The sequence below is a fragment of the Rhinopithecus roxellana genome, chromosome 3 (assembly GCF_007565055.1).
Source record: "Rhinopithecus roxellana isolate Shanxi Qingling chromosome 3, ASM756505v1, whole genome shotgun sequence".
Taxonomy (NCBI): Eukaryota; Metazoa; Chordata; class Mammalia; order Primates; family Cercopithecidae; genus Rhinopithecus; species Rhinopithecus roxellana.
This window is the reverse complement of record NC_044551.1, coordinates 68,343,887-68,367,880: the sequence shown is the minus strand read 5'-3', so window position 1 is coordinate 68,367,880 and position 23,994 is coordinate 68,343,887. Positions and strand designations below refer to the sequence as shown.

The 23,994-nt window shown below is 36.0% G+C and overlaps 1 protein-coding gene across 1 annotated transcript in view; it reads right to left on the bottom strand.

Annotated features, from left to right (window-relative positions):
• SPEF2 (sperm flagellar 2) overlaps positions 1 to 23,994 on the bottom strand; it is a 204,192-nt gene that overhangs the window by 99,571 nt on the left and 80,627 nt on the right. The window contains exons 11-18 of the mRNA XM_010362911.2: positions 16,542 to 16,761; positions 15,185 to 15,339; positions 13,504 to 13,579; positions 12,079 to 12,140; positions 10,073 to 10,176; positions 7,110 to 7,366; positions 3,214 to 3,322; positions 2,066 to 2,223 (exon numbers count right to left, since the gene is read on the bottom strand). Coding sequence (XP_010361213.1) covers positions 2,066 to 2,223; positions 3,214 to 3,322; positions 7,110 to 7,366; positions 10,073 to 10,176; positions 12,079 to 12,140; positions 13,504 to 13,579; positions 15,185 to 15,339; positions 16,542 to 16,761 — 1,141 coding nt within the window. The remainder of the gene's footprint in view (positions 1 to 2,065; positions 2,224 to 3,213; positions 3,323 to 7,109; positions 7,367 to 10,072; positions 10,177 to 12,078; positions 12,141 to 13,503; positions 13,580 to 15,184; positions 15,340 to 16,541; positions 16,762 to 23,994) is intronic.

The following is a 23,994-nucleotide window of genomic DNA, read 5'->3' as shown; positions in this document are numbered from 1 at the left end:
GGGTGAGTATGCCCAACCATAAGGTGACATCTGAGCAAAGACATGAAGCAAGCCAGGGAGTGAGCCTCGTGGATTTCTGCTGAAAGCGTATCCCAGTCAGAGGAGATGGTTATCCCAGATGCCTGGAGGGATGGAGCATGGCCAACTGGAGTCTTTCCAGGCTCCCATAATTGTGATGACCCTTTGCCTTTCGTGATGCAGTTTCACCTTTCCTGGCACACCTTCCCTGACTGCCCAGTCTTTCCATCCCTTCACACTGCAGGGGCCCACAGCTCTACTGAATGTACCACTGGCGATGAATGCCTATGTTCTTGCATGACTATTTCTCTTTACATGTGCTCACTTCACCCTTGGATTACTCTTTTCAATTCAGCAAGCCAGGAGGTTTCATTCTATTAGATGTTCTTTCGAAGTGGAAATTAGGGGTTTTAGTTCTGATTTTTAAAGTAATTCATCATTATTGTTTTAAACATCCAAGAATTAAGACAAGTAGAAAGGGGAATTGCCTGTTAAGTCTCTTTAAGTCTCATCTCCTTCCCCACCATCAAGTATTATATATGCTGCCCGACTCTTCCGTGCATACGTATTTTAATACATAAATATGTACACTTTCCTTAAAAGAGACTATTTTATATGTAACCTGCTTTTTCCTACTTAAGAGTATATTGTGATCAGAATATAGAAGTACCACATTCTTTTAGTTTTTTAACTTAATTGGGATGTTTAATGCAGAGCACTGGGCTAGGTTAATGTTTATTGTTTTAATGATTAAACATCTGTTAATTACCTGTTTGAAATATAAATCTTAAATAAGTGATAACTGAGTCTATTAATGTAGTCAGTGATTATTAGAATGCAAGCTCTTTAGGAAAATGTTGAAGTTGAGTCTAATAGTTGGCAAAAACAAACTGATTCTAACCCGTAACTTCAAGCCTTTATGGGTTAGAATTGGTTTGTTTCTGCTTCCCAACCAAGACTCTGTAAGATTGCTATTCTGCCAAATGACATGTTAAGCCTCTTAAAATACTATATGATTGTTTTTCTCTTTGAAAGGTTCATGCTGGTAGTTTTTGGAGCAGGCATTTAGATGTAGGAGCTTGTCTTTCTAAGTGTGAGCTCCTGGATATTCATGGTGATTGTGGTTTATGTCTATGGGCTATTTTAATGTTAATTAACTGGTACATTATGGTAGTTAGGTTATAAATTTAGTGACAGGAGACAGTACACTATCAAGGCAACTTTAGAATCGTTTTCACACTATTAACTTTGACCATTTTTTATTATACCAAGAAACTGTAGTTGCCAATATAATTTGGGATAATTGATAAACAAAAAGGAAACATTTATTTTTCAAATCATGTCTCCAAGGTAAAATCCCAGAGGAAATATGACATTGGACTGAAGTTAAAATCTCTTTCAATAAAAAGCTTCAATAATAATACAAAAAGTTAGTGGGCAATTATCATTGGTTGAATGAAGGAGAAAGGAGATCTGTGTAGTTTTATTTGCATAAGATAAAACATGAAAGCAAGTTAATATATAATTAATAATCAATTTAATAATAAATAAACTTGTAACAAAATAGGTGGATTTGAGAAAAAATGGCTTAGTGTGTCCATCCTAAGAGAAGAATTCACATGGTTTCTTTATAATGCTAAAGCTAACAAAGTAAAGCCTTTACCTTTATCTACAATATCCCTTTTCATTAATTTTACTTAAAAATATCTAATTAACAAATAACGATTGCATATATCCCGAGAATAAAATGTAAATTAATATCCTTAAATTTAACTCTGCTGGATTTTTTGTTGTTGTTGTTGTTGTTTTGCCATGAAAACAATGTTTTCAGAGCGATGGTCTCTTTTTGATGAAAATAAGAGAGAAAAATCTTTTATTCAGAAACACATACAACAGAAAGCTAAAGACAGAGGCAGAACACACTTGTAGACAGTATAAATCCAAAGATAAGAACGAACTTTTCAATCACATCTTTCTTTCGTCCCAAACTCATTAAAACCACACATTTTAGTTGCCTAAACTCAAAACTATAAACAAATGTAAATACCTTTATTCTTTTTTTTTACTATTTCAGTCGTAAGAATTTCTTTTACTTTTTCGCATAAAGATCCCTTATCTATTTCAGCATTGATTTTTATCAAAATATTTTCTGGCTCTGAAAACCATTGCTTCAATAAAGGCCAGTTGTCCAAGAAGCCTATAATTCTGCAAAATCAAAATATGATATGAATATCTCATACTGATCAAAAGATTAGAATGATATTAAGCATAAATTATCTGACATGCATAATGAAAAGATAGGCTGCCAATATAATTGCATCTGAAAAAGAAACAATGTTATTTATTTTAGATTAAAGAAGAAATTACTTAATGTCATCAAGACATATGTTTTGAGATGTATGAGAGTAAAAGAGGAAAATGTCATTGATTCAGGAAAACTTTTAGTGTAAGTTCAGGTCTCCAAGTGAAAATCTAAGAAAACATCATCTGTGCTAGTAGTAGAATAACTCTGAACTCTCTTTGGATGGTAGCTACAGCCTGATTCACCTAGGCCATCTATTTTTTTCTCAGAGATAGAAATTGAAGAGATCTTTGAGTAGTATAGTTAGTTTAGACTTATATACTTTACTCAAAAGTGTTATTGGAATAATTCTTGAAACTTTTCTTTTTCTTTCTGGAGCGCAGACAGCCTTAATGTAGCTCAAATTACTCTTCCCTGGTTCATTTCATATTGTTAAACTTTTCAGGGTTTCATAAAATTGTCTAATTTTGTCTAAATTTCCCTTTCCAATGGCAAATTGCACACAACCAAAAGAATAATTTTATTTTAGCAAAATTAGAAGTAGTTTACAGTCCGATGCCTACCTTTTTGAAGTTCCATCATTGTCACCAGCATTTCCTTAAAGTGTGCTGAATCAGGATTCCATATAATTAACTTATAAGTTCATGTAACCATAAAGGGAAGTATTGCCTGATTTAATTCTTCTTTTTTCAGACTATAATGACTTGCGCTCTAAATATGAAAGCTAGCACATAAATATTTCACTAATTATCAAAACTACTTAGTTTTCTTTAGCCTGTTAAAGACTGAATGCTAAGACATAGATATTCTTCTAGATCTGATGATTCCAAAGTAGTTGTCAACCTATTCTAAAAGCATGAAACAAGAAGCAGAGCATTTAGTTAAAAACTAACCTATGTTGTATCTGGTCTCTTAAATTTTGGTCTCCACCCTTATCTTGATTTTCAGCAGCTACATGTTGACTGATGTCTTCGTGAGCAGTTTTATAGGACAATTCTTCAGCTATGGTATAAAATTTATTTAATTAGATAATTTTCAAAACCAAAGTTGCTACTTACTGCTAAAATATACTGATGAAAGATGCCAAACAAGATAGGGTCCTGTATTTGGTACAGTGTTACTTAAAAATATTTTAAAAGATTTGAAAGAGTATAGTTTTGAGATAAGAATTCGATTGTTTTCTTGGAAATTGGGGAAAATAAGTAAAACATTAAAGAGAAGCTGTAGTTTCAGTGTAAGGATCTCAGGATTGTCTATGATAGACGAGAATGAAAAATGATGGGTCATCATGAATAACTAACTTGAAAAGAATTGGAAAAATTAACATGGTGATGTAAAAATTAAGAAGAAAGAACAAGGTGGCTGGAACGTCAACATAAAAATTATTTCTTGATATTATATTGCAATATAATAAAATTATTCTGTTTCTTTCTAGACTTTATGATCTCCCTGCAGAATAGACATAAAGGAATAGACTCAAAGAGACCAAAAACAAACAAACAAAAAAACCAATCTCAACAGCTCTGATTGAGTCCTATTCTGGATTAATGATACAAAGTCCAGAATACTCACCAATTTAGAATAAATAAAAAATCATAAAGAGGAAAGAAAGCCTGAACTAGATAAAAAGAAATTAGAATTACTCAATATAAGAGAACATTGAATCGTGAATTAATAGAGTTCAAGCAAATGAAGAACCCTCACAGGATATAGTAATCGGTTGTTCTTCATCTCCATTCATAACAGAACAAGGTGAAATGAATTTAGAATGCAGAACGATGCTTTAAAATGATTAATAAAACCCAAGGATCACATTGGAACAGGTGACTGAAGAAAACTGTGGAAGTGCTCTTCTTGGGAGATGCCCATGCACCATCTCATGGTCGCTACCTCGCGGCTGTCAGGACTTCAGTGCATGGATTAGCATTCTTCTCTGTCCAACCTCCCAACCCCCCAGCCCCAGGCAGTGCTCCTTCCCCTTCCCTTCACTTGTGGTACTCTGTACCATGGCTGCTGAATTTTGTGATCACCCTGAATGGCTCCATCTTTGCAATCTTAAAGACCTATACTCCTACCACAAACTTTCCAGCTCTGGTATTGTTGATGAATCTCTTCACTAGCATCCAGTTCCTACATTCCTACCTCCTTTTTTCCCAAATTTATCAGCATTATCCTAACTTCACTTTATGCTTTCTAGCAAACCTAAACTGCATGAATGAACACTTCAAGTTCTCCCTGCCTCTTAATAACTCCAATTTCTGTGTCCTTCTGCTGTACCAGTCTTAAATGATATCTTTTTTATTTTTTAAGGCTTATGCTGGTAGGCATCTTTGAATAAAAATACACAACCTTTATTCTCACTAATTCCCTAGCTAAAAAAATCAGTTGAGCTCTTTCATATATATATATGGACCCTTTTCTAAAATAAATAAAGAGAGAAATAAAAAACCTAAAAAAGTAACAAATATCCTGTGGCCATGGCTCTTTTTTTTTCTTTCAGAGATAAACTTCTTGGGAGTTATCTCCACTCACTCTCCATCTCCGTACCTCCCACTCACACCTCAACAAACTGCAATCATTCCTTCTCTCTCCTGCCCTCCATGAAATGGCTCGCATACCAGTCACCAAAAATGCCAAAGGACACATTTCAGTCCTTATTTTGACTTGTTTATAATATTTATAGGTAAAATTTAGTGTATAATTCTTAAAAGCTGTTACATATATTATGTCATTTAATACTCAACAAAAACTTGTAAGTGGGATTGAGATTCTATAATTGGCTCCAGATTGCACCGTTCATAAATAGTAGAGAAGGGATTTGATTCCAGGCAATACGACTCCAGGTTCTGGACTTCTTTTTAATTTTTATAGTCTTTGTTGCATTATACTTGCCAAAAAATGCATACACTAATATTCATCTCCATGAATTAATGAACCAAAGACAGTCAGCACCCAGATATACAAACATTATCAGTCCCAGAAGCCCTTTCCTGTTCTTTTTCAGTCACCATTAGCCACAAAGGGTCAGTATTTGATGCCCTGAACTCAAAATCTGTTTCTACTGTCACCAGAGGTTGAACATTACTGTTCTGTCTCAGGTTGACCAATGGCTAAACAGCGGAGGCAGCCACCTCTTCTTCCATGCCGATGTAGACTTTTACTCTCACAATGGCCATTCCCCATCCTTATGTCCCCCAGTCTCCTGCCCATTGGCTTTGAGTCTGGATCATTTACCTCAGCCCAGCCCTGGCAGGACTTTGTAGCCCACATTGCTTTGGATGTAGCATGTTTCTCTGTGATGATGTTCTTCAGGTTTCTCCATAGACCCCGAACCCCATGCTGCACCCGACCCTAGTGGCTAGGCTCCCACTCAGCCTAGGCTCCTGTTGGTCTGGAAGGGGGATTACATGACGCATTTGCCTTGAAGCTTTGTCCTCCTTTGGCTTATGAGACACTGATGTCCCAGGCTTTCTTCTTCACCATTAGCTGCTGCTTCCAAACACTTATTCCTTTGCTCTCCCCAGTAAATTCTGGTTATTATGTATAGAGCAATATGATTTTTTTGGAGACAGGGTCTCACTGTTACCCAGGTTGAAGTGCAGTGGTGTGATCATACCTCATTGCAGCGTTGAATTCCTGGGCTCAAGTGATCCTCCCACCTCAGCCTCCCATGTAGCTAGGATCAGAGACATGTGTCACCAAGTTGGGCTAATATTTTTATTTTTTGTAGAGACAGGGCCTTGCCATGTTGCCTAGGCTGATCTCAAACTCTTGGGCTCAAGTATTTCAAATCATCTTTTTTACAGTGTGGAAATTGTCTCAGCTGGACAAAATTTACTTTCATTTCTAAGAACAAGAATCATTTGCATTACTATCAATTTCCTACTATTTATAATGTTATAGAAGAGTTGAGTCAAAACCAATGAAAAACACAGACCCTTATAGAATCAGGCATCCCCAAGGCCCCAAGAGGCAATAGTCAGCCTTCTAGTAAAATGATGTGCAGGTAATCATTTGTCGATTTCAAAGTCTTCCATCATTTTTCCCTGATGTATTTACCACATGCTTATTATCATGTGCCAGATTCTGTTCTAAACACATAACTCTGATCTCATTTAATACCCACAACAAAACAACGAGCCATTTTATCATATAGGTTGTGACACCAAGGCTTAGAATAATAAAGTAACTTTCTCAAGGTCAGATACGTCATATGTAAGAAAGCCAAGGTTCAAGAAGTGCTTTTACCCATAAGTATATAATTTGTGGAATAAAGGATTTTTTTCAACGTTGAAAAATAGTTAAATTATGAATTTTTGCAAGAAGATTTAACCTCATCATGTGAAGTCTTCAGCTGACTGATACTTGCTCTTCAGAGTTAATACTCAGTCCAAGAAAAGGATGTTATCAGATCCTTTCTTACAGCACAGATGTGGTTTATGACCCTCAGGAGGGTGACCCACCAAAACATGCTAGACAGCCACAAAGCACTCCTCCATATGCGCACGTCTCAAAAAAACACCCCTATGCCAGGGGAACTCCCAAGTTGATGGAAAGGTTCAGTGAGATGCTACAGTTGGACTGTAATTCACTAGTTCCAGGCTTTGTCCACAGTGCTGAATGCTAACAGTCAAAGCAAGAGGCAACTGTGCTCAGCTAGATAATTCTCTGATAGGCTGAAGTGGATTATTTTGTACTCACTTATAATTGTAAATGGGAGTATTCACTGATTCAAAGAACAAATAAAGTTTTCATTGTAAAAGAGCATCAAAAAAGGTGTCCAGCTTACCTATTATATCCTTCATGCGACTCATTGAGGAAGTATCTGAAATGTCTAATAATATGACAAAATCAAATGCAGGAGAGGGAAGAGGTACTTCTTTGGAAGTCGCAGGATCAATAGCCAATGTGGATTTTTGTGCTTTTTTTCTCTCCAGTTCTGTGAGGTTTCTATTGTAGCCTGTAAGAGCTTCTTCCAGAAGCTGTGCTTGGTTTAAAGTCATTGGAAAACCATCTAGGATCCAGTGCTGATTCACAGGTATCTCGCTAAATTGAAACAGGACAACTCATGAATATTTTGTTAGACACAAATACTTTGGAAATAATATGATAAATCTTTCCTTTTTCTTTCAGTTCCACAATAACTTCCTACTGCATGAATTTCATTACTTTATAGCTAAAAGATTAGGTTTACTAATGTGCCACAATCACTCCCTTGCTTAAAATACTTTTGTGAATACTTGCTGCCCTCCAAATCTATTCCAGAAGTTTTAACACATTCAAATTAACTGACCACACCTGTATTAGTCCCTTGTTATGCTGCTGATAAAGACGTACCCAAGACTGGGCAATTTACAAAGAAAGAGGTTTAATTGGACTCACAGTTGCACAAGGCTGGGGAGGCCTCACAATCATGGCAGGGGGCAAAGAGGAGCAAGTCACATGGATGGCAGCAGGCAAATCGAGAGCTTGTGCCAAGAAACTCCTGTTTTTAAAACCATCAGATCTTGTGAGACTCATTCACTATCACGAGAACAGCATGGGAAAGACCCACCCCCATGATTCAGTCATCTCCCACCAGGTCCCTCCCACAACACGTGGGAATTACGGGAGCTACAATTCAAGATGAGATTTGGAGGGGGATATAGTCAAACCATATCAACACCTTATTTCTCTATAACTTGTTATCCCTTACAATTTTGCACCATTTACCTCAAACAAACTCATCTCCTCAATGCTATGTGAGTATGAATTGCATTTTCTATATTGTGTTCATAGACTGTTCCTCCTTTGCACCTCAGTTTCCTAATTTATACAATGGAGTAACATAACATACTTCATAAGGCTGTTGTGAGGATGAACTGAAATGATGCATTTTAAAAACTCGGCACAGAGCTTAACACATACTGGATACTTGTACTGCCAACCTGGAGAGCTCTTCCTATCCCACCCAAGCCTGTGTAGAGTCATAGTATCCTGATCTCAGTTTCTCTGACTTTCACTTTGCCATGCAAGTGGTTATATTTCTCTGCTTAACACAAATTCAAGTGAGTCTTTTAAAATCTCAGTTAGATTATAGGATGCTGAAGTGCAATTGGGGTTTTGCACTCAGCACAGTGTCCTCTTTAGAGAATGGGTGTTGAATAATTATTGTTTTCATTTGCAGCTGGAAAACAAGGTGAGAAAGGCATAAACTTAGACTGTGTTCTTCTAAGCCCTTAAATTATGCAAAATTGTGTTTTTGGCCTTTGGATTCAAACGTGTAATTTCATTTATTTCTGTTGAAACTCATATTAAACAATGGAATTCCCTTTCTAAAGGTTTCTGAGTCTACTTTGGAGCCTGCATATGATCCTTCCAATAATGTAGCAAGGAAGGAGGGGGAAAACAGAAGTTAAAGGAGATTTCATTACTTGTGCAAAGTCATGAAACTAAAAATCACCCAAATCCAACGATCTTTCCATAGTGTCAAGCTATCTTCATGTCACTGTCTATATTTCTCTCATTAGGTTATTAAGAGCAGGAAAAGACTTCAGTTTGGTTTTATAACTTGTCTAGAGCTTGGTGAAGCATTCTGCATAGAACAAATTTGTTGATTCATTGGCCTAAGATGGGAAAGAGAATTTCCTTGAGTTCCTTCCTCCACCCACAGTCACAGGAGCCACTTCAGAGGAAGTGGGAGGTGAGGGCCACCCTTGTTCAGCCGTAGTGTGAGGACATGAGATGATGGGGAGTCAGGAGACCTGGACTTTGGCTGGGGCTACACCACTAGCCAGATGTGTAACTGGAGTACCTCACTGAACTGTCATGTGCCTCCCTTTCCTTATAGAAAAATGATAGATTTAGACTGGATCAAAGATTTCACACTGATGACTGTCATCTGGAGGAGCCTTAGGGGCAATGAGGATAGTGGTAGTGGAAGGAGGGTAATGGAGTTCTGACGATGGGGTGTGGAGGTTTCAGTTCCACTGAAACTAAAGTGAAGAACTGCTTTATATCTGATGCTTTTCATATACATTATTCTTTGGAGCAGGAGCAAAGAATCCTATGGCTGAAACATGCTTTACATCACTTCTGAGAAATGTTACAACTATTAGAGTGAGGTCCCTCCTAGCTCTGGGCACCCCTGTGATCTGATTTCTAGACACATCATCATTGAGAAGCAACTTAAATCTTTAATGTCATCTTTTAAGAAAACACTAAGGGAAGTCCATTCCAGATGCAGAGTAGAACTCTCAGCCCTCCTTCCTCATCTCTCTTGGTCTCACTGGTTCCACATTCCACATCTCACTACTCAGTTCTGCTTCTTCACCTACTCTAAGTTGTCCGCAGCTCTTTCTCAGGGGGCTTTTTGACAGTTTTATCCAGCCTACTTGGCCTTCTCTCTTTATTACATTCATCAGCCAAGTCTCTATGGCTTCTTTTTTCCCTGTGGTCTGTGACCACACAATTGAGTGTTTCCCTTGGCTTTTCCAATTACTCAATTTCTCCTTGAACTCCCCACGGGTAATAGAATCTGACTTTATTCATATCTGGGTAAAAGAAGTCAAGCTTGGTATGGGAGAAGAAGTGGAATACAGGCATGTAAATCACAAAATATATCTATCTTTTCATTGCTATATATTTTCTTATACAGATGAGTGAAACTTATGAGATATTAAAACAAAAAAAATTTCCGTATTATTCTGGATACATCTTTGTGTGATAAAGAATATATTAAATAGATAAGAGGAAGAAAAATGCAATACATACTTAATAGCATTTACCATGATGTCAACAAGCAGCACATCAGGAATGCTCTTTCCTTTCTTCAGCAACTGTTCTGATTGTGCACCAAGTTGAGCACGCGTAGTGAGCTGGGAAAATAAACAAGAAATGACAGAAGATGGCTAATTTAAAAGTCAAATTCCAAATGTTTGGAGGAAAAGTCAATTAAATGACCATGCTCTCTGATGACGACACTGATCATGTGGCACAGTTGGGGAGTCAGGGAAGCATTTCAGGAAAATGTGTGCACAGAATTTGAGGCTCTTCCTTCGAGGCTCCCTCCCTTCCAAGATTGTACTCTTCAATTGCAGCTGCTCTTGCATCCCCAAACTTAATTCTCTAATACCTTAAATCAGAAAGATTGAGCTCTCTGCTTGGGCTCTAGCCACTCATGCCATGCAGACAGGGGCATGCCCTCTGGGGAAAACCCATATAAACATGGCCCTTGCCCAGTGAAGTTCTCATCTTTCCATGGTCAAATTCCACAGATTTTCTGCCTGTTGTTTGCTGCTTGCTTGTTTGCTGTCTTCTTTTAGCCCTCAAATAATTATCTTTTCTATTTTGCCTAGTGTTTATACTTGTTATTTGTAGGTTAGTCCAATACAAGCTACTCAATATCACTGAAACAGGAACTTACTTAGAGTCTATTCTTAGCTCAGCCGCCAGAGTGAGAATGTTATATCAAATGGTATGGCTCTATTCCAAGCCCTGTTAAAATTCTCCCTTTTACTCCAAATGTCCTAATTATTGCCTGAGGCCCTGACTGACCTGATTCTTTTCCTTTCTCACCCATGTCTCTAACCTCATCCCTTACTAAATACTCTCTGGCCCAGCTGGCCAGGCACTTTCCTGCCTCACTATTCTCACAGCCTAGAACACTTCCCCCGATCCAGTGGGCTGGTTCTCTCACCTCTTTGAATCTGCTTAAGGCTCCCTTTCCCAAGGAGGCCTGCCCGATGTCATAAGGTGACCAACTGTGCCTCTTTCACTGCCCTTGGCCTGTGCTCCTGCTCCCCTTGCTCTACTCCATGTTTCCTTTTTTCATGACACTCATCGTCATTTTCAATATCATATTTATCTCTATGGTCATAGTTTATTACGTCTCTCTCCATTAGAGAGACATAAACACCACAAGGGCAGGGAATCCTGTCTTTTGTATTCACTGATATATCCAAGTTATTAAAACACTATACAAAACAACATATGCTCTTTGAATTGAATTGAATATGGAATTTGTGAGATTTTAAAATCAATAAAGGTAAATATAAAACATACTTATCCTTTCTGCTAGTTCATATTTCAAATTCACAGAGTAAAAATTGTAAGTCTCCTTTTTCTGCTTTTTCTGAACCCATTTCTCTCCCATTGCACATCTTGTTTACAGTTTGGTGTATATCCTTCCAAAACTTTTTCTATCTTTAAGCAGTTTTGAAACATAAAATATTATAAAACTGTTTTTCATGATGAGATGCATAATAAAAAAATCAAATGTAATACAAACAATAAAATTTCACTTGGTTTAATCTGGTCATTTTATTTGATGACCGATTAGTTTCCATTAGCAGAAATTGTGAGTGAACTGTTGTAAACATTTTTTCAGGAATTAATAAAAAAAATTCTGTAGAGTCACCAACAAGAGTAAAGATAAACTCTGGAAAAAATATTTAAAGTTAAAGAGGATATGAGTGAAATAAAAGTTATAAATTAAATGGTAAAGATGAAATGAATTTGGCCTCAGGCTAAAATTTTTAAAAGCACATATTTATTACCCTGGCAAAAATGAAGAGTAATTTCCAATGCTTTCAATATGAATATTGAGAATACAAAGAATGCTAAGTAAAGTCAGATGACCTAATATTATACCATCAAATTTACTTTGAAACCAAAGAAGAGCACATTGCCATTTCATTGCATTTGAAGACACTCCAAAATGCCATTAATCATGACATGTTTTAATATGCTAGTAGCTAAAATTAGATCATAATACTTACTTTTAAGAAACTATCACTGGCTTTGACTTCTTCAGCTTTTGGTGTTTTATCAGCATTAGCACCTAGCAATAGGAAAAGTGGTAAAAACAAATTTCTGGTATTTACACCTAACAACCACAGCAGTATTTGACCATTTATGGTTTTGGACATAAGGGTTATCAGATCCAGCTATGCCTGAGATACTCAGAGGAAGGAAGTAATAGAATCACCACAGCATAGCTTTTACCTTCACTCACACCATTAAGATCCTGGCCACAATGTGTCTTGGTGGCTCCCATCCCTCCCTATCTCCCTCCCTTCCTCCCTCCCTTCCTGCATGATCTGAGCTCATAAAAATATCATTAGGAATACTTTAACACAGTCGGGGGTTGCTTTTCAGAAGACAGTCAAGTTTTTCAAAAAAATGTTAAAATATTATTTTTTTACACTTTTATTTTCCTGGATTACCAAGTTACAGATAAACATCTTAAAAGCAGATGACTCTAGAAGTCAGAGGTGTTTTAACTTAAATTCTATGAAAAAAAGAGAAGTTTTAAGAGTATGTTTATAATTACTTAGACTAATGTATAATAAAATATGTAATAAAATATTTATAATAGTTTAAAAAAATCAACTAAAATTATCTCTTAAGAAACAGATAACAGGAATAAGGGACAGATAGCATCCTCTTAAGAAAGGAAAGTCCAACCTCTCTGGAGTGTTGTATGCTCATAGTAAACCTGGACATTGTTCAATGGTAATGGCAATAATAATGATAGCACAGGAGGAGCTCGCTTCATGCTAGAATATGAGGAAGCTATTTAATGTGGCAAAGCCTTCACTAGCACATACAGGAAAAAATATTTAATAGTTAAAATTGTTTTCCTTCAATGGTTCTACAAAGGATCTGAAGGACTGCAGCCCAGATCCCAAGGAAGATAACTTTTTGTTATGTTTGGGAAACTTAGTTGTATTGGCAGTGCCCAAGGCTGAGAATAAACTTAGGAACCACTGTGCATATAGGTTAAAAAGACCAGCCCCTACAGCCTTCTGCAATACAATAAACAAAACAGGAGCACATTCGTAGAAAGCCCCAATTGTACTCATACACACAGTCTTACACACAGGTGAGAACAAGAAAAGACTGTCTGTCCCCTTGCACAGACAGGAAGAATGAGGATGATTTATCCTGGCTTCTTTCATAATAGCAGCAAAACTAATTAACTATTTGAAGGCAATTCAAAAGATTTTCTTGTAATTTTCATCTCATCCCCAGTTGTAGGAAAGATCTTGCTCCCTCTGTCAAATGGCCATATGTAGACAACTATATAAAACTCCCTTTGGTTCCTGTTTATTTCCCTGAAAGCATGTTTGTGCTCACATATATGTGTTCTCATTGTTTCTCTCTCTAATGTAAATAATAGATGATTTGTTTTGGGATCTTACTAAGTATCGTTTCACCTTCTGTTTCTGGTAATACTTCATTTGAAACTGGACCAGCTGAAAATACATTTTGTGGATCCTTTGGAGAGAAAACAAACACAAGGAGGGATTTTACCATTGCTGTATTTTAATTATTCTCCTAATTTTATATCTGTAAGTAAAGGTTTGAGAACAAATACTTTTTATCTATAACATTAATGATTTTAAAGGAGATTAAAGTTTCAGTCCTAAATTCTTATTTCCAGAAACAAACAAGATTGGATAATTGCACTTATAGAAATACACAGTAACCTGTGATGTAATCTGTCTTTTGAATGATCTTCAATTACTATGTAAAATATGCCAATTACTATTTTGAAAAGATAGTGGAACCTGAGGAAAGGGTAGAATTTACGGAAAACCATCTTGAACAATCCTAGAGATGTCAGTCATAGCCATAGGGTAATTTTAAAAAAATGTACATTATCTATTACTTTATTGATTAAAATATAAAGATATTACAACATGGAAGAAGAGATAGTCCACCATGAAGAAAACTTCTCCCAGTTATTTTCAAAATTAATTGTTAAATGACATTTATTATTTCAGGCTATGCAAATGATCTGGATCAGATTATCAGCTAATTCATTCAGTTGCAGAGGCAGCATAAGGTAGAGAGAGGAAAGAGTAGTGGACTTACGATCTGGAACCTTAATCATAGAGAAGCCATTGACAAGCCTTCTGACTCCAAGCAAACCAATTCATGCTTAGGGTCTTTACTGTCTGCTCTGTAGAATGAGGGAGCTGGACTACATCAAGGATTCTGAAGGTGGGGCTACATTTTCCTATTCACCCCTCCACCCCAGGAATCATTATGCAATAATGAAATGAGATACAATATTGATGGGAATATGATGCAGGTAAACCTTTCAGAGAGCCATCCCCCAACTGAGATCTACTAATATAGATCAGGTGTCAGCATACTACAGCTCATAGACCACAAAGGCCTGCCGACAGTTTTCATAAAGTTTCTGAACACCACTTCAGCAGTTGAGCACGGTGAGACTGGAGACAGAGACTGGAGTCCTCCTCTACCTCTGTACCTGCTGGGATTCTACTTCAGCAGGTGACCACTGTGAGACTGGAGACAGAGACTGGAGTCCTTCTCTACCTCTGTACCTGCTGGGATTCTACATCTGCCTCAACCACTGCCCAGGGCCAGCATTGGTCTCTGACTATACAGTGGGGACTTTGATGTTGGCAACTGCCAGAAGCTGGGTGGGAGGATCTCCGTGCAGGAGTTGGTGACTTCTTCAGTTCCCGCAAAAGAATTATATGCCACCCTCCCAACCTCCACAATTCAATCACTTCACCCACCCCCACTTGCCAGCTAGTGGCTCTTTCATCAGGAGAACGGCTCCAGCTGACGGCTACTAGACCCAGAGGGGGCCTATCACACAAGACGGTCCACCCAGACAAACTGGTGGGAAGCAGGAGTTTTCTCTCTTGTTATACAAGTACCCACATAATAGCCTCGATTTTACCTCTTGGACTAAAAATTTTCCTAAGTATTTAACTTAAATATTTATTCTCTAGATTTTGCAGAACCTAAAATTTTACCTGGTCTAGAAGACCTTTTAAATTCCATCCAGCTCCAAATTTCTAATGTGCTAGGCACAGAAGAGAAAACTAGAATCACACTTGCCTGGCTTTCTTTAATCTCCTCTTGCAGAAGTGGTAGAGCATCTTCTTCATCTTTTTTCTGAATTGGTAGAAACTCACTGACTTTTTCATTGTCATGAAATGCTTGGATAGCTTCTTGGACAAGAGTGTCAATAGAAAGTATCCGCATAGGAAAGTCTAAAGTACAAAATATAATCTTATAAATAGCTTTTCATTTGGGAAATGGCAATTGTCTTTATGTGCTGGTTTTGCCCTATAACACTGTCTTTCAGGCCCTCTAGAACTATCTTTTGGATCAAGCTTATTTTTTGTTTGGTTTGCTTTGTTTTGTTTGAGACAGAGTCTTGCTCTGTGGCCCAGGCTGGAGTGCAGTGGCATTATATCAGCTCACTGCAATCTCCGTCTCCCGGGTTCAAGCAATTCTACTGCCTCAGCCTCCTGAGTAGCTGGGATTACAGGTGCACGCCACCACACCTGGCTAAATTTTGTATTCTTAGTAGAGATGGGTTTCACCATGTTGGACAGGTTGGTCTCAAACTCTTGACCTCAGATGATCCACCCATCTCGGCCTCCCAAAGTGCAGGGATTACAAGCATGGGCCACCGCATCCAGGTGGATCAAGCTTCTTTTTAAAAAATGTGGTAAGGCCTGGCGTGGTGGCTCATGTTTGTAATCCCAGCATTTTGGGGGGCCGAGGTGGGTGGATCATGAGATGAGGAGATTGAGACCATCCTGGCCAACATGGTGAAACCCCGTCTCTACTAAAAATACAAAAATTAGCCGGGTGTGGTGGCATGAAAAAATAAATCCGTCTCAAAAAAATAAATAAATAACTAAAAATAAAATAGATAAAAATTGTGATAAATTCATATAACATAAAGTTAAGCACTTCCATCATTTAAAGGCTACATTTCAGTAACACTTAGACATTCACAATGTGTGCAACCATCACCATTATTTTGTTCCCGAAATTTTTAATCACCCTGAAAGGAAATCCCAAATCAATTGAGCTGTCACTCATTCCCCTACCCCTGCCTCTCGCATCCAATAATTCGACTTCTTTCTCTATGGATTTGCCTATTTTGGATATTTCATACAAGTGGGTTCATACATTATGTGACCTTTTGTGTCTGGCTTTTTTCACTTAGCATAGTGTGGTCAAGGATCGTCCATGTTGTAGCATGTATCAACATTCCACTCATTTTTATGGCTGAATAATAGCCTGGAAAATTATAAAATTTTTGATGATAGAGATTTCCCAACATATCAGCAATGCTTCTTGTATTATTTTTTGTTGTTTTTTATAGACATAGACATTTGCAGCTACAGTCAGTGTAAATAGGACCTAATGGCAGGCAGAGCAGGAGAAAAAATTCTACCTTTTTGTAGAGACCTTAAAATGGTAGTTTTTCCACTTAATGTTTTCCCCAGTAAGCATCCTTTAATAGCAAATGAAGGTAATTCAGGTGTTGTTGATACTGCTCGAGGAGGAAGAGATTTTTCAACTAGCCTGTGAAGAATATGGCCCAGTATGCAATTGTTGGAGGGTGGTAAATTGTCAACCATTTCTTCTGGTAAGGCCCACTCTCCAACCATGTTCTGTAAAAATAACGATCAAATAAACAGAAATATTCTGAAAAGTGGAATTCAGGTATATGAAATATTTAAAAGTTAAAAGTAAATCCAAATCATAGCCAACAAAAGCCAATCAACACTTTTTTTTTTTTTTTTTTTTTTTTTGAGACGGAGTCTCGCTCTGTCACCCAGGCTGGAGTGCGGTGGCCGGATCTCAGCTCACTGCAAGCTCCGCCTCCCGGGTTTACGCCATTCTCCTGCCTCAGCCTCCCGAGTAGCCTGGGACTACAGGCACCCGCCACCTCGCCCGGCTAGTTTTTTGTATTTTTTTAGTAGAGACGGGGTTTCACCGTGTTAGCCAGGATGGTCTCGATCTCCTGACCTCGTGATCCACCCGCCTCGGCCTCCCAAAGTGCTGGGATTACAGGCTTGAGCCACCGCGCCCGGCCAACACTTTAATTATACTATAAAAATGAGTAATAAGATTAATAATAGTTTCATAGTAGAAGGCAGAAAAATGCTTCCTACATAAAAGCAAAAAAATAAAAAATAAAAAAATCTTAGCTTATGAAAGTGAGTATATAAATTGAGACATTTTGTAATCTAGGTTGAACATTAAGACATTTAAATTGATGTTACTATCACCAGTAAGCAGATAAAAGACAGTAATCATTTCTCTGCTATCTTATGCAAGTATTAACTTTATTTTATAATATTTTAAAGTAATAAAGATAAAAGAGAATTTTCATGCTCAATATCTCTAAGTCTACCGTGTTTAACTCCCACTTTATTCAGATTTCTTGATGAAATGATCAAATGATTAGATGGAGAGAAAAAACACTGTACAGATCACATTCTCCGACTTCCATGTAATATAATTAGAAGTTGATTTCAGAAACATAGAAAAAAATAAGTATTTAAAATGAAAAGAATTCTTTAAAAATGATTCTTGTATGAAAGAGGAAATTGAGACTATAAAGTCTAAAAGGAACATTAAAACAACAGATTTATTAAAAATATGGGGTGGGATCAAACTGTACACATAGGAAAATACCCCTTAGCTTAAAATGCCTTGATCGAGGTGCGGTGTTCAATAAATCAGTAGAGTGACTAGAGTAAATAATATTCTATTGAATACGTCAAAATAGCCAGTAGAGAACCATTCAAATGTTCCTAGCATAAAGAAAAGATAAATGCTTAATATGACAGATATCCCAATTACCCTGATTTGATTATTACATATTTTTAAATGCATCAATACATGTGTTTATTATGTATCAATAAAAAAATTAAAAAGAAGCAAAACAAACAAAGTAGACATTAAAATAGGGAATAAAAGTAATTTTAAAATAATCAAACTAGGAAGAAGAAACCTGTAAAAATAAAAATGGAAATTAATAAATTACAGAGCAAAACTATCCAGATACTCTTTATTGATAAAATTCTAAAACTTATCCTTATTAATAATGATAATGAAATTTCTACTACTTTGACACAAAAGTGAAGAATAGTAAGTATCAATGTTTAACATAATAGGAAAAAAGGTAACAACAGACACATGTACCCTCTGTTCATCATAGCACTATTCACAATAGCAAAAACTTGAATCAACCGACGTACCCATGAAGAATGGAATGGATAAAGAAAATGTGGTATATGTACACCATGGAATAGTGCACAACCATAAAAAATAATGACGTCATGTCCTTTGCAGCAATATGGGTGCAGCTGGAGGCCATTATCTTAAGCAAACTAATGCAGAAGCAGAAAATCAATACTGCATGTTCTCACTTATAAGTGGGAGCTAAACACTGAGTACACATGGACATAATGATGAGAATAGTGAACACTGGGGACTACTAGAGGGAGGAGACGTGGAGAGTGGCAAGGGCTAAAAAACTACCTATTGGGAACTATGCTCATTAGCTGGGTGACAGGTTCAGTCATACCGCAAACCTAACATCACGCAATATACTTCTGTAACAATGTGTAACAAATGTTACAGAAGTATTTTGCATGGTATAATTTTAATAAAAGTAGGACGCGGGAAGAAAAAGAAGATGTTAGGTACAACTATACTATAGTAAATTTGGATTTATATCTGCATGGTAATAAATGATATTCTAAGAAAGTATAAATGATTAAAATTAAGTAAAATCTTTGAAAAAATAAAAGCCATGAAATAAATGAAAAAGATGTCGTAGAACTATACTTATGAAAATTGAAGACACTAATGGTTTACAGAAAAATTTTCTTTCCTTAACTGAACAGAAATTTAAATGTTTAAAAGTCTTCTGGAGTATAGAAGAAGATAGAAAGCTTTCCTGTTTATTTGGCAAGACTAATATAACCCTTATACAGAAAAGGTATCAAAGATAATTGACAAAAACAACATCCCAAAAGAAAACTACAAGCCAATCTCCCTTGGAAATAGTTGGCACAAATCATGCATCAACATTAAAGTCAACATAATATTAACAGACAATAAAGATACTAATTGACATTGACTGCATACTACGTAGCATATACTGTTGTTTTCATGCATTATGTCAAACGATTCTCATACAACCCTTACACATGTAGTATTATGATTATCTTCCCGATTTATGGAAGAAAAATCTGAGTATTGCAAAGACTAAGTTATTTTTCCATGGTCACAATAAAGAGTAATGGCAAAACCCAGATTGGAACCCAGGCAGTCAGATCCTAGAACATGTACTCATATCCAGTATATGATGTTGACTTTATCCCACCATGACTGAATAAGAATTATTTCATGAATCCAAGGAAGGTTAAATACTAGAAAACCTATGTACTATATTCATTAATAGGTTAAAATAAAAATATAAAGGCATATGATCATTCTGACAAAGAAACAACTGATACAACTCAAAATTCATTTCTGATTTTAAAAATACAAGAAAAATAAACAAAATAAAACCATATCTCAGTAAGCTATGAATTGAAGATACCTTTCCTAACACTCTCTGGACCTATGGTAAACCAAAATAAACTACACATTTTTCCATTAAAGGCAAGAACAAGAAAAAGTTGCTCATCATGAGTACTATTAGTCACATTATTTGGGAAGTTCTAGCTAGTGCAACAAAATAAGAAAAAGAAAGCAGCAGCACTGTCTCTAGGAGTAATGGTGGCTGCTGAAGAGCAGAGTTCCTTGTGCAGAGGTGGCAGCTATAACCTGAACTGCTGCTAGTGCTCTGGGGTGACGGTGGCAGTGACAGTTTTCTTGTCAGACTTCGCTATGATGGTTCCAGTGATTTTCTTTGAAAGTTTAACCTTGAGTCTACTCTCGAGCCCACCTACGGACTCTTTGAGCCACCCACCATATTTTGAGTATTTTCTTTTCCTGCTTATTCAACAAGGGTCCTTTTGTTTTTGCCTGCAAATTTTTTGCTTGCAAAAGATTTTTGCCTGCAATTTTTTTTTGCTTGCAAAAGCTGACAAAATCAATGGAATTAACAAAAAATTTATAGAACCTATATAGAGAAAGCTTCAAAATTTGACTATTAAGAAAAATGACTTGAACAGAGGGTGAGATAAAAAGGTTCAAAATTATAAACCATTTAATTCTCCCCCAAATTAATCTAACTTAATGTTTAATGACAACAAAAGGGCTAGTGTCATTTCCCCCTAGTCATCGCTCAAAGGTTGATATGACAAATGATTTGAAAGTTAAAGTGGGCGGGGCGCAGTGGCTCACGCCTGTAATCCCAGCACTTTGGGAGGCCGAGGTGGGCAGATCACGAGGTCAGGAGTTCGAAACCAGCCTGAACAACATGGTGAAACCCCGTTACTACTAAAAATACAAAAATTTGCGCCACTGCACTCCAGCCTGGGCGACAGAGCTAGACTCCATCTCAAAACAAAAGTTAAAGTGCAAGAAGATATATAATGGGCAAAAAAAACAATCCATTAAAAATACTTAAAAAGGAAAGTAATGGGAGTGTTATAAGTTATGAAAGCGCTTTTAAAAAATATGCTAATGAAAATAATGAGTTGCAGGGACAGAATATTCAGTGTACAAAAATATAGATTCCAGAAAGAGATCTAATTATATGTAAAAGTTTAGTATGTAATAAGGTTTATACTTCACATTAGCAGAGAAAGAGTATTTTACAACTGGTATTTGAATAACTATTTATATATTTGGAAAAAATAATGTTAGATATCCTTATACTTTCATAAAAATAAATTGACACCAGAAGAATGAATGACGTAAACAAGAACTCTAACAGCATCAAAATTTGGGCGAACACTGATATGCTCCACAATTGTTTCTCTAAGCACAACACCAAAGCTGGAAACCACAAAGGAAAAAGTTGGTAGTTTGATTATACTCTACAAAAATAAAATCTTCTGCACATTCTCAAGCATACACACACAAACACACATAACTCACATACTTCAAAAACAAAAAACAAAAGCAAAATATCTGCAATATATGTATGTGTATATACATATATATTTGACAATAGGTTAAGAATTTTAGTACATAAAATAGGTATTCAGAAAAAAAAATGGTGGAAAGGATATAAATGGGCAATTTTGACAGTAGAACAAAATGGCTAACAAGTTTATAAAGCAATGTTCAAATTCATAGTAATAAAAGATATCCAGATAAAGCTATTATGTATCATATTTTGCCTAAAACCAAAAGATTGAGTCATACTTCTCATTCACCACTGTTAAGACAGTAAATTAGTATATTGATTTATCGTATTTTCAAAAGTATCAAAAATTGCTGTAATAGTTCTGTCATAAAAATAAAAATAATGGAGACATACAAGTCAGAGAAGAATTAAGATTTTTTATTTACATACACATATAGGTAAAATGGTATTTTTCTGTAGTCACTTAAGGATCTTTAAAAATTAGTGCACATAAAATATATTTAGTAACATGATTATGTGATAATTTCATTATCTAGATATTATTCCACTTGCACTCTATCCAAGAGAGAATAGAAATACATGTAATTTATATTTTAAGATTATTTGGAATTAGTACTTATAACCTATTTATTAAACTATTCAAACTTCAAAAAACCCCAAATATTGTTTCAGCAGTGCAGAGATGTCAAATCATAGTGGAATATTAAAAATTAGAAATTCCAAGATATATTAGTATTTTTTTAATCATGTAAGTCTCCTCAAAATTGTATCTCAGATGATCAGTTCTATTAGCACTTCTATTATATCACTACCCTTAATCATCTTAATGTAAGTCTTTTCAGTCCAAAGATCAGGGATAAAGAAACATAAGCAATGCCCATTCGGGGAGATAAAGGAGCTGCCTCATCAACATAGGTGCTTGTGAAATCCAAAGAGGGAACCAAAACAAAAGACAGGGTACATTATATTTCATTATATTTCTTTAAGAAACACCAGCCAACTTCTGCTAGTCTGGATTGCCTTAAGTCAGTTTTTTTTTTGTTTGTTTTCTTTTGTTTTTTGTTTTTTTTTTTTTTTTTTTTTTTTGAGGAAGGTATGTGTCTTTGTCTTGTGTATGATTTAGCTCAAGTTTCCTAATCATTTTCTGGAGGGGACCTCTCTGAAAAGCTCTAGTTTAAAAATGATTGGCAAAATTTGACCACTAATTTGAATGACTTTTTTTCATATTAGTCAAACAGATGATGTATGGTTTATAAATATTACTACACTATCATTAAGTAATGAGCAAGTCATATTTCTGGCTTATAAATAAATGTCCATATTATATTTTAATCCTTAACTCTTAATTAATATGACAAAGTGGCCCTCAGTAACAGATTAAGTCTACAAGTGGAGTTATTTATTTAAATAACTTGAAGTAAGAACAGTTTGTTTAGGCCACTTTTGACAATATTTCTATAATTATGCTATGTCATATAGAAATAAGTATATCCGTATGTTCTTGCTTTTCTTTCATCAGTATTCTTTTCATACCCATTATCTGACAAAGCACACTTACTCAGAATGTAAGTTGTCAAATTTGGTAAATGTTATGAATGGCTTGTCTGATTTGGCACCAGAATTTCTGGTATGAGAACATTGCAGATAAGCAAACACTTTTTGAAACAAATTTTTAAAACCCTAAAGTACTCATAGTAAGTTTTTCTTTAAAACTGGTGTAATGCAGTTATACACAAATTTTAGTACATTTAGTATATAATATAATTCTATTTGACTGCCAGTTCTATACATACTACCCTGTATTTATAAAAATTATTTTGTTTTAGTTTACTGCCTTTGGTCTTTCTAGGAGCTCTGCACATAATAATAATCTGCATTGTTCAAAATTAGCCAGATACTAATTGGATCTGCAAAATTATTGATTGCACTATAATTGATTTCTTGCTTCTGCTTTCATTCGTTGGAATTATTTATACTTCTAATTAGACAAATGGCAATTATTTTATGTAATGTGGCCAATTAGAAACTAACCAAATAAGAAAACAGAAGCTATAGAAATTATGTAATTTTACAATAAAAAAGTGATAATTCCAAGGCCAAGTTAAAGTGGAAAGTTGTCAATATTGTAATGATTTTGAGCTGTTCAGTCATTTAACCCTTTGAAAGGAAGCAGTCTTAGACTTAAATCGGATGACTTGAGTTTCTATTGTATAACGCTTCTGCTACTTGCTTGCTTTGCACTCTCATTAATTCCGTCATCTTTGCAGCGTAGTAACAATATGTGTATCATCAGACTGTTGTAAAGATTAAATGAAATAATGCTTGTGTGAAGCCTATGTGCCCTCTGACTATAAACAGTTTAGGAGTTCTCAAGCAGCTACTGGAGGCACGTAAGAGTGCCACATCAAGCCGCACTCCGATCTGAAAGGCCTGCTTCCTCACAAAGAATCCGAATAGCCCTCTTCCATCACTAAGCTAGCTGTAGAATGTGGCCAAACACAATGGAATAGGATGTCACTGTGAAGAGAACAGAATGCTTAGGCTGACCTGTGGAGATTAGCAGATAAAGGATTTGGTGGAACACATTGAGCAGAATCACTGTCAAAACAAAGGCTATGAAGTTCCTAGCAAAGACCAAAAATAAAGACTGAGTCAAGGTAAGCATCTCAAAGGGGAGGAAATTGGAACATTATGAGTGAAAAGAGATAAGAAGAACTGGAGAAGGAAGAAATTCAGATTAGAAAGATGGTTATTAGTTTAACTACAATGAGCTAAAGAGATTTACTAGTTCACTAGTGATGAGGAATCAAAAATTTTTATCAGATCTCTATTTTATATATTTGTT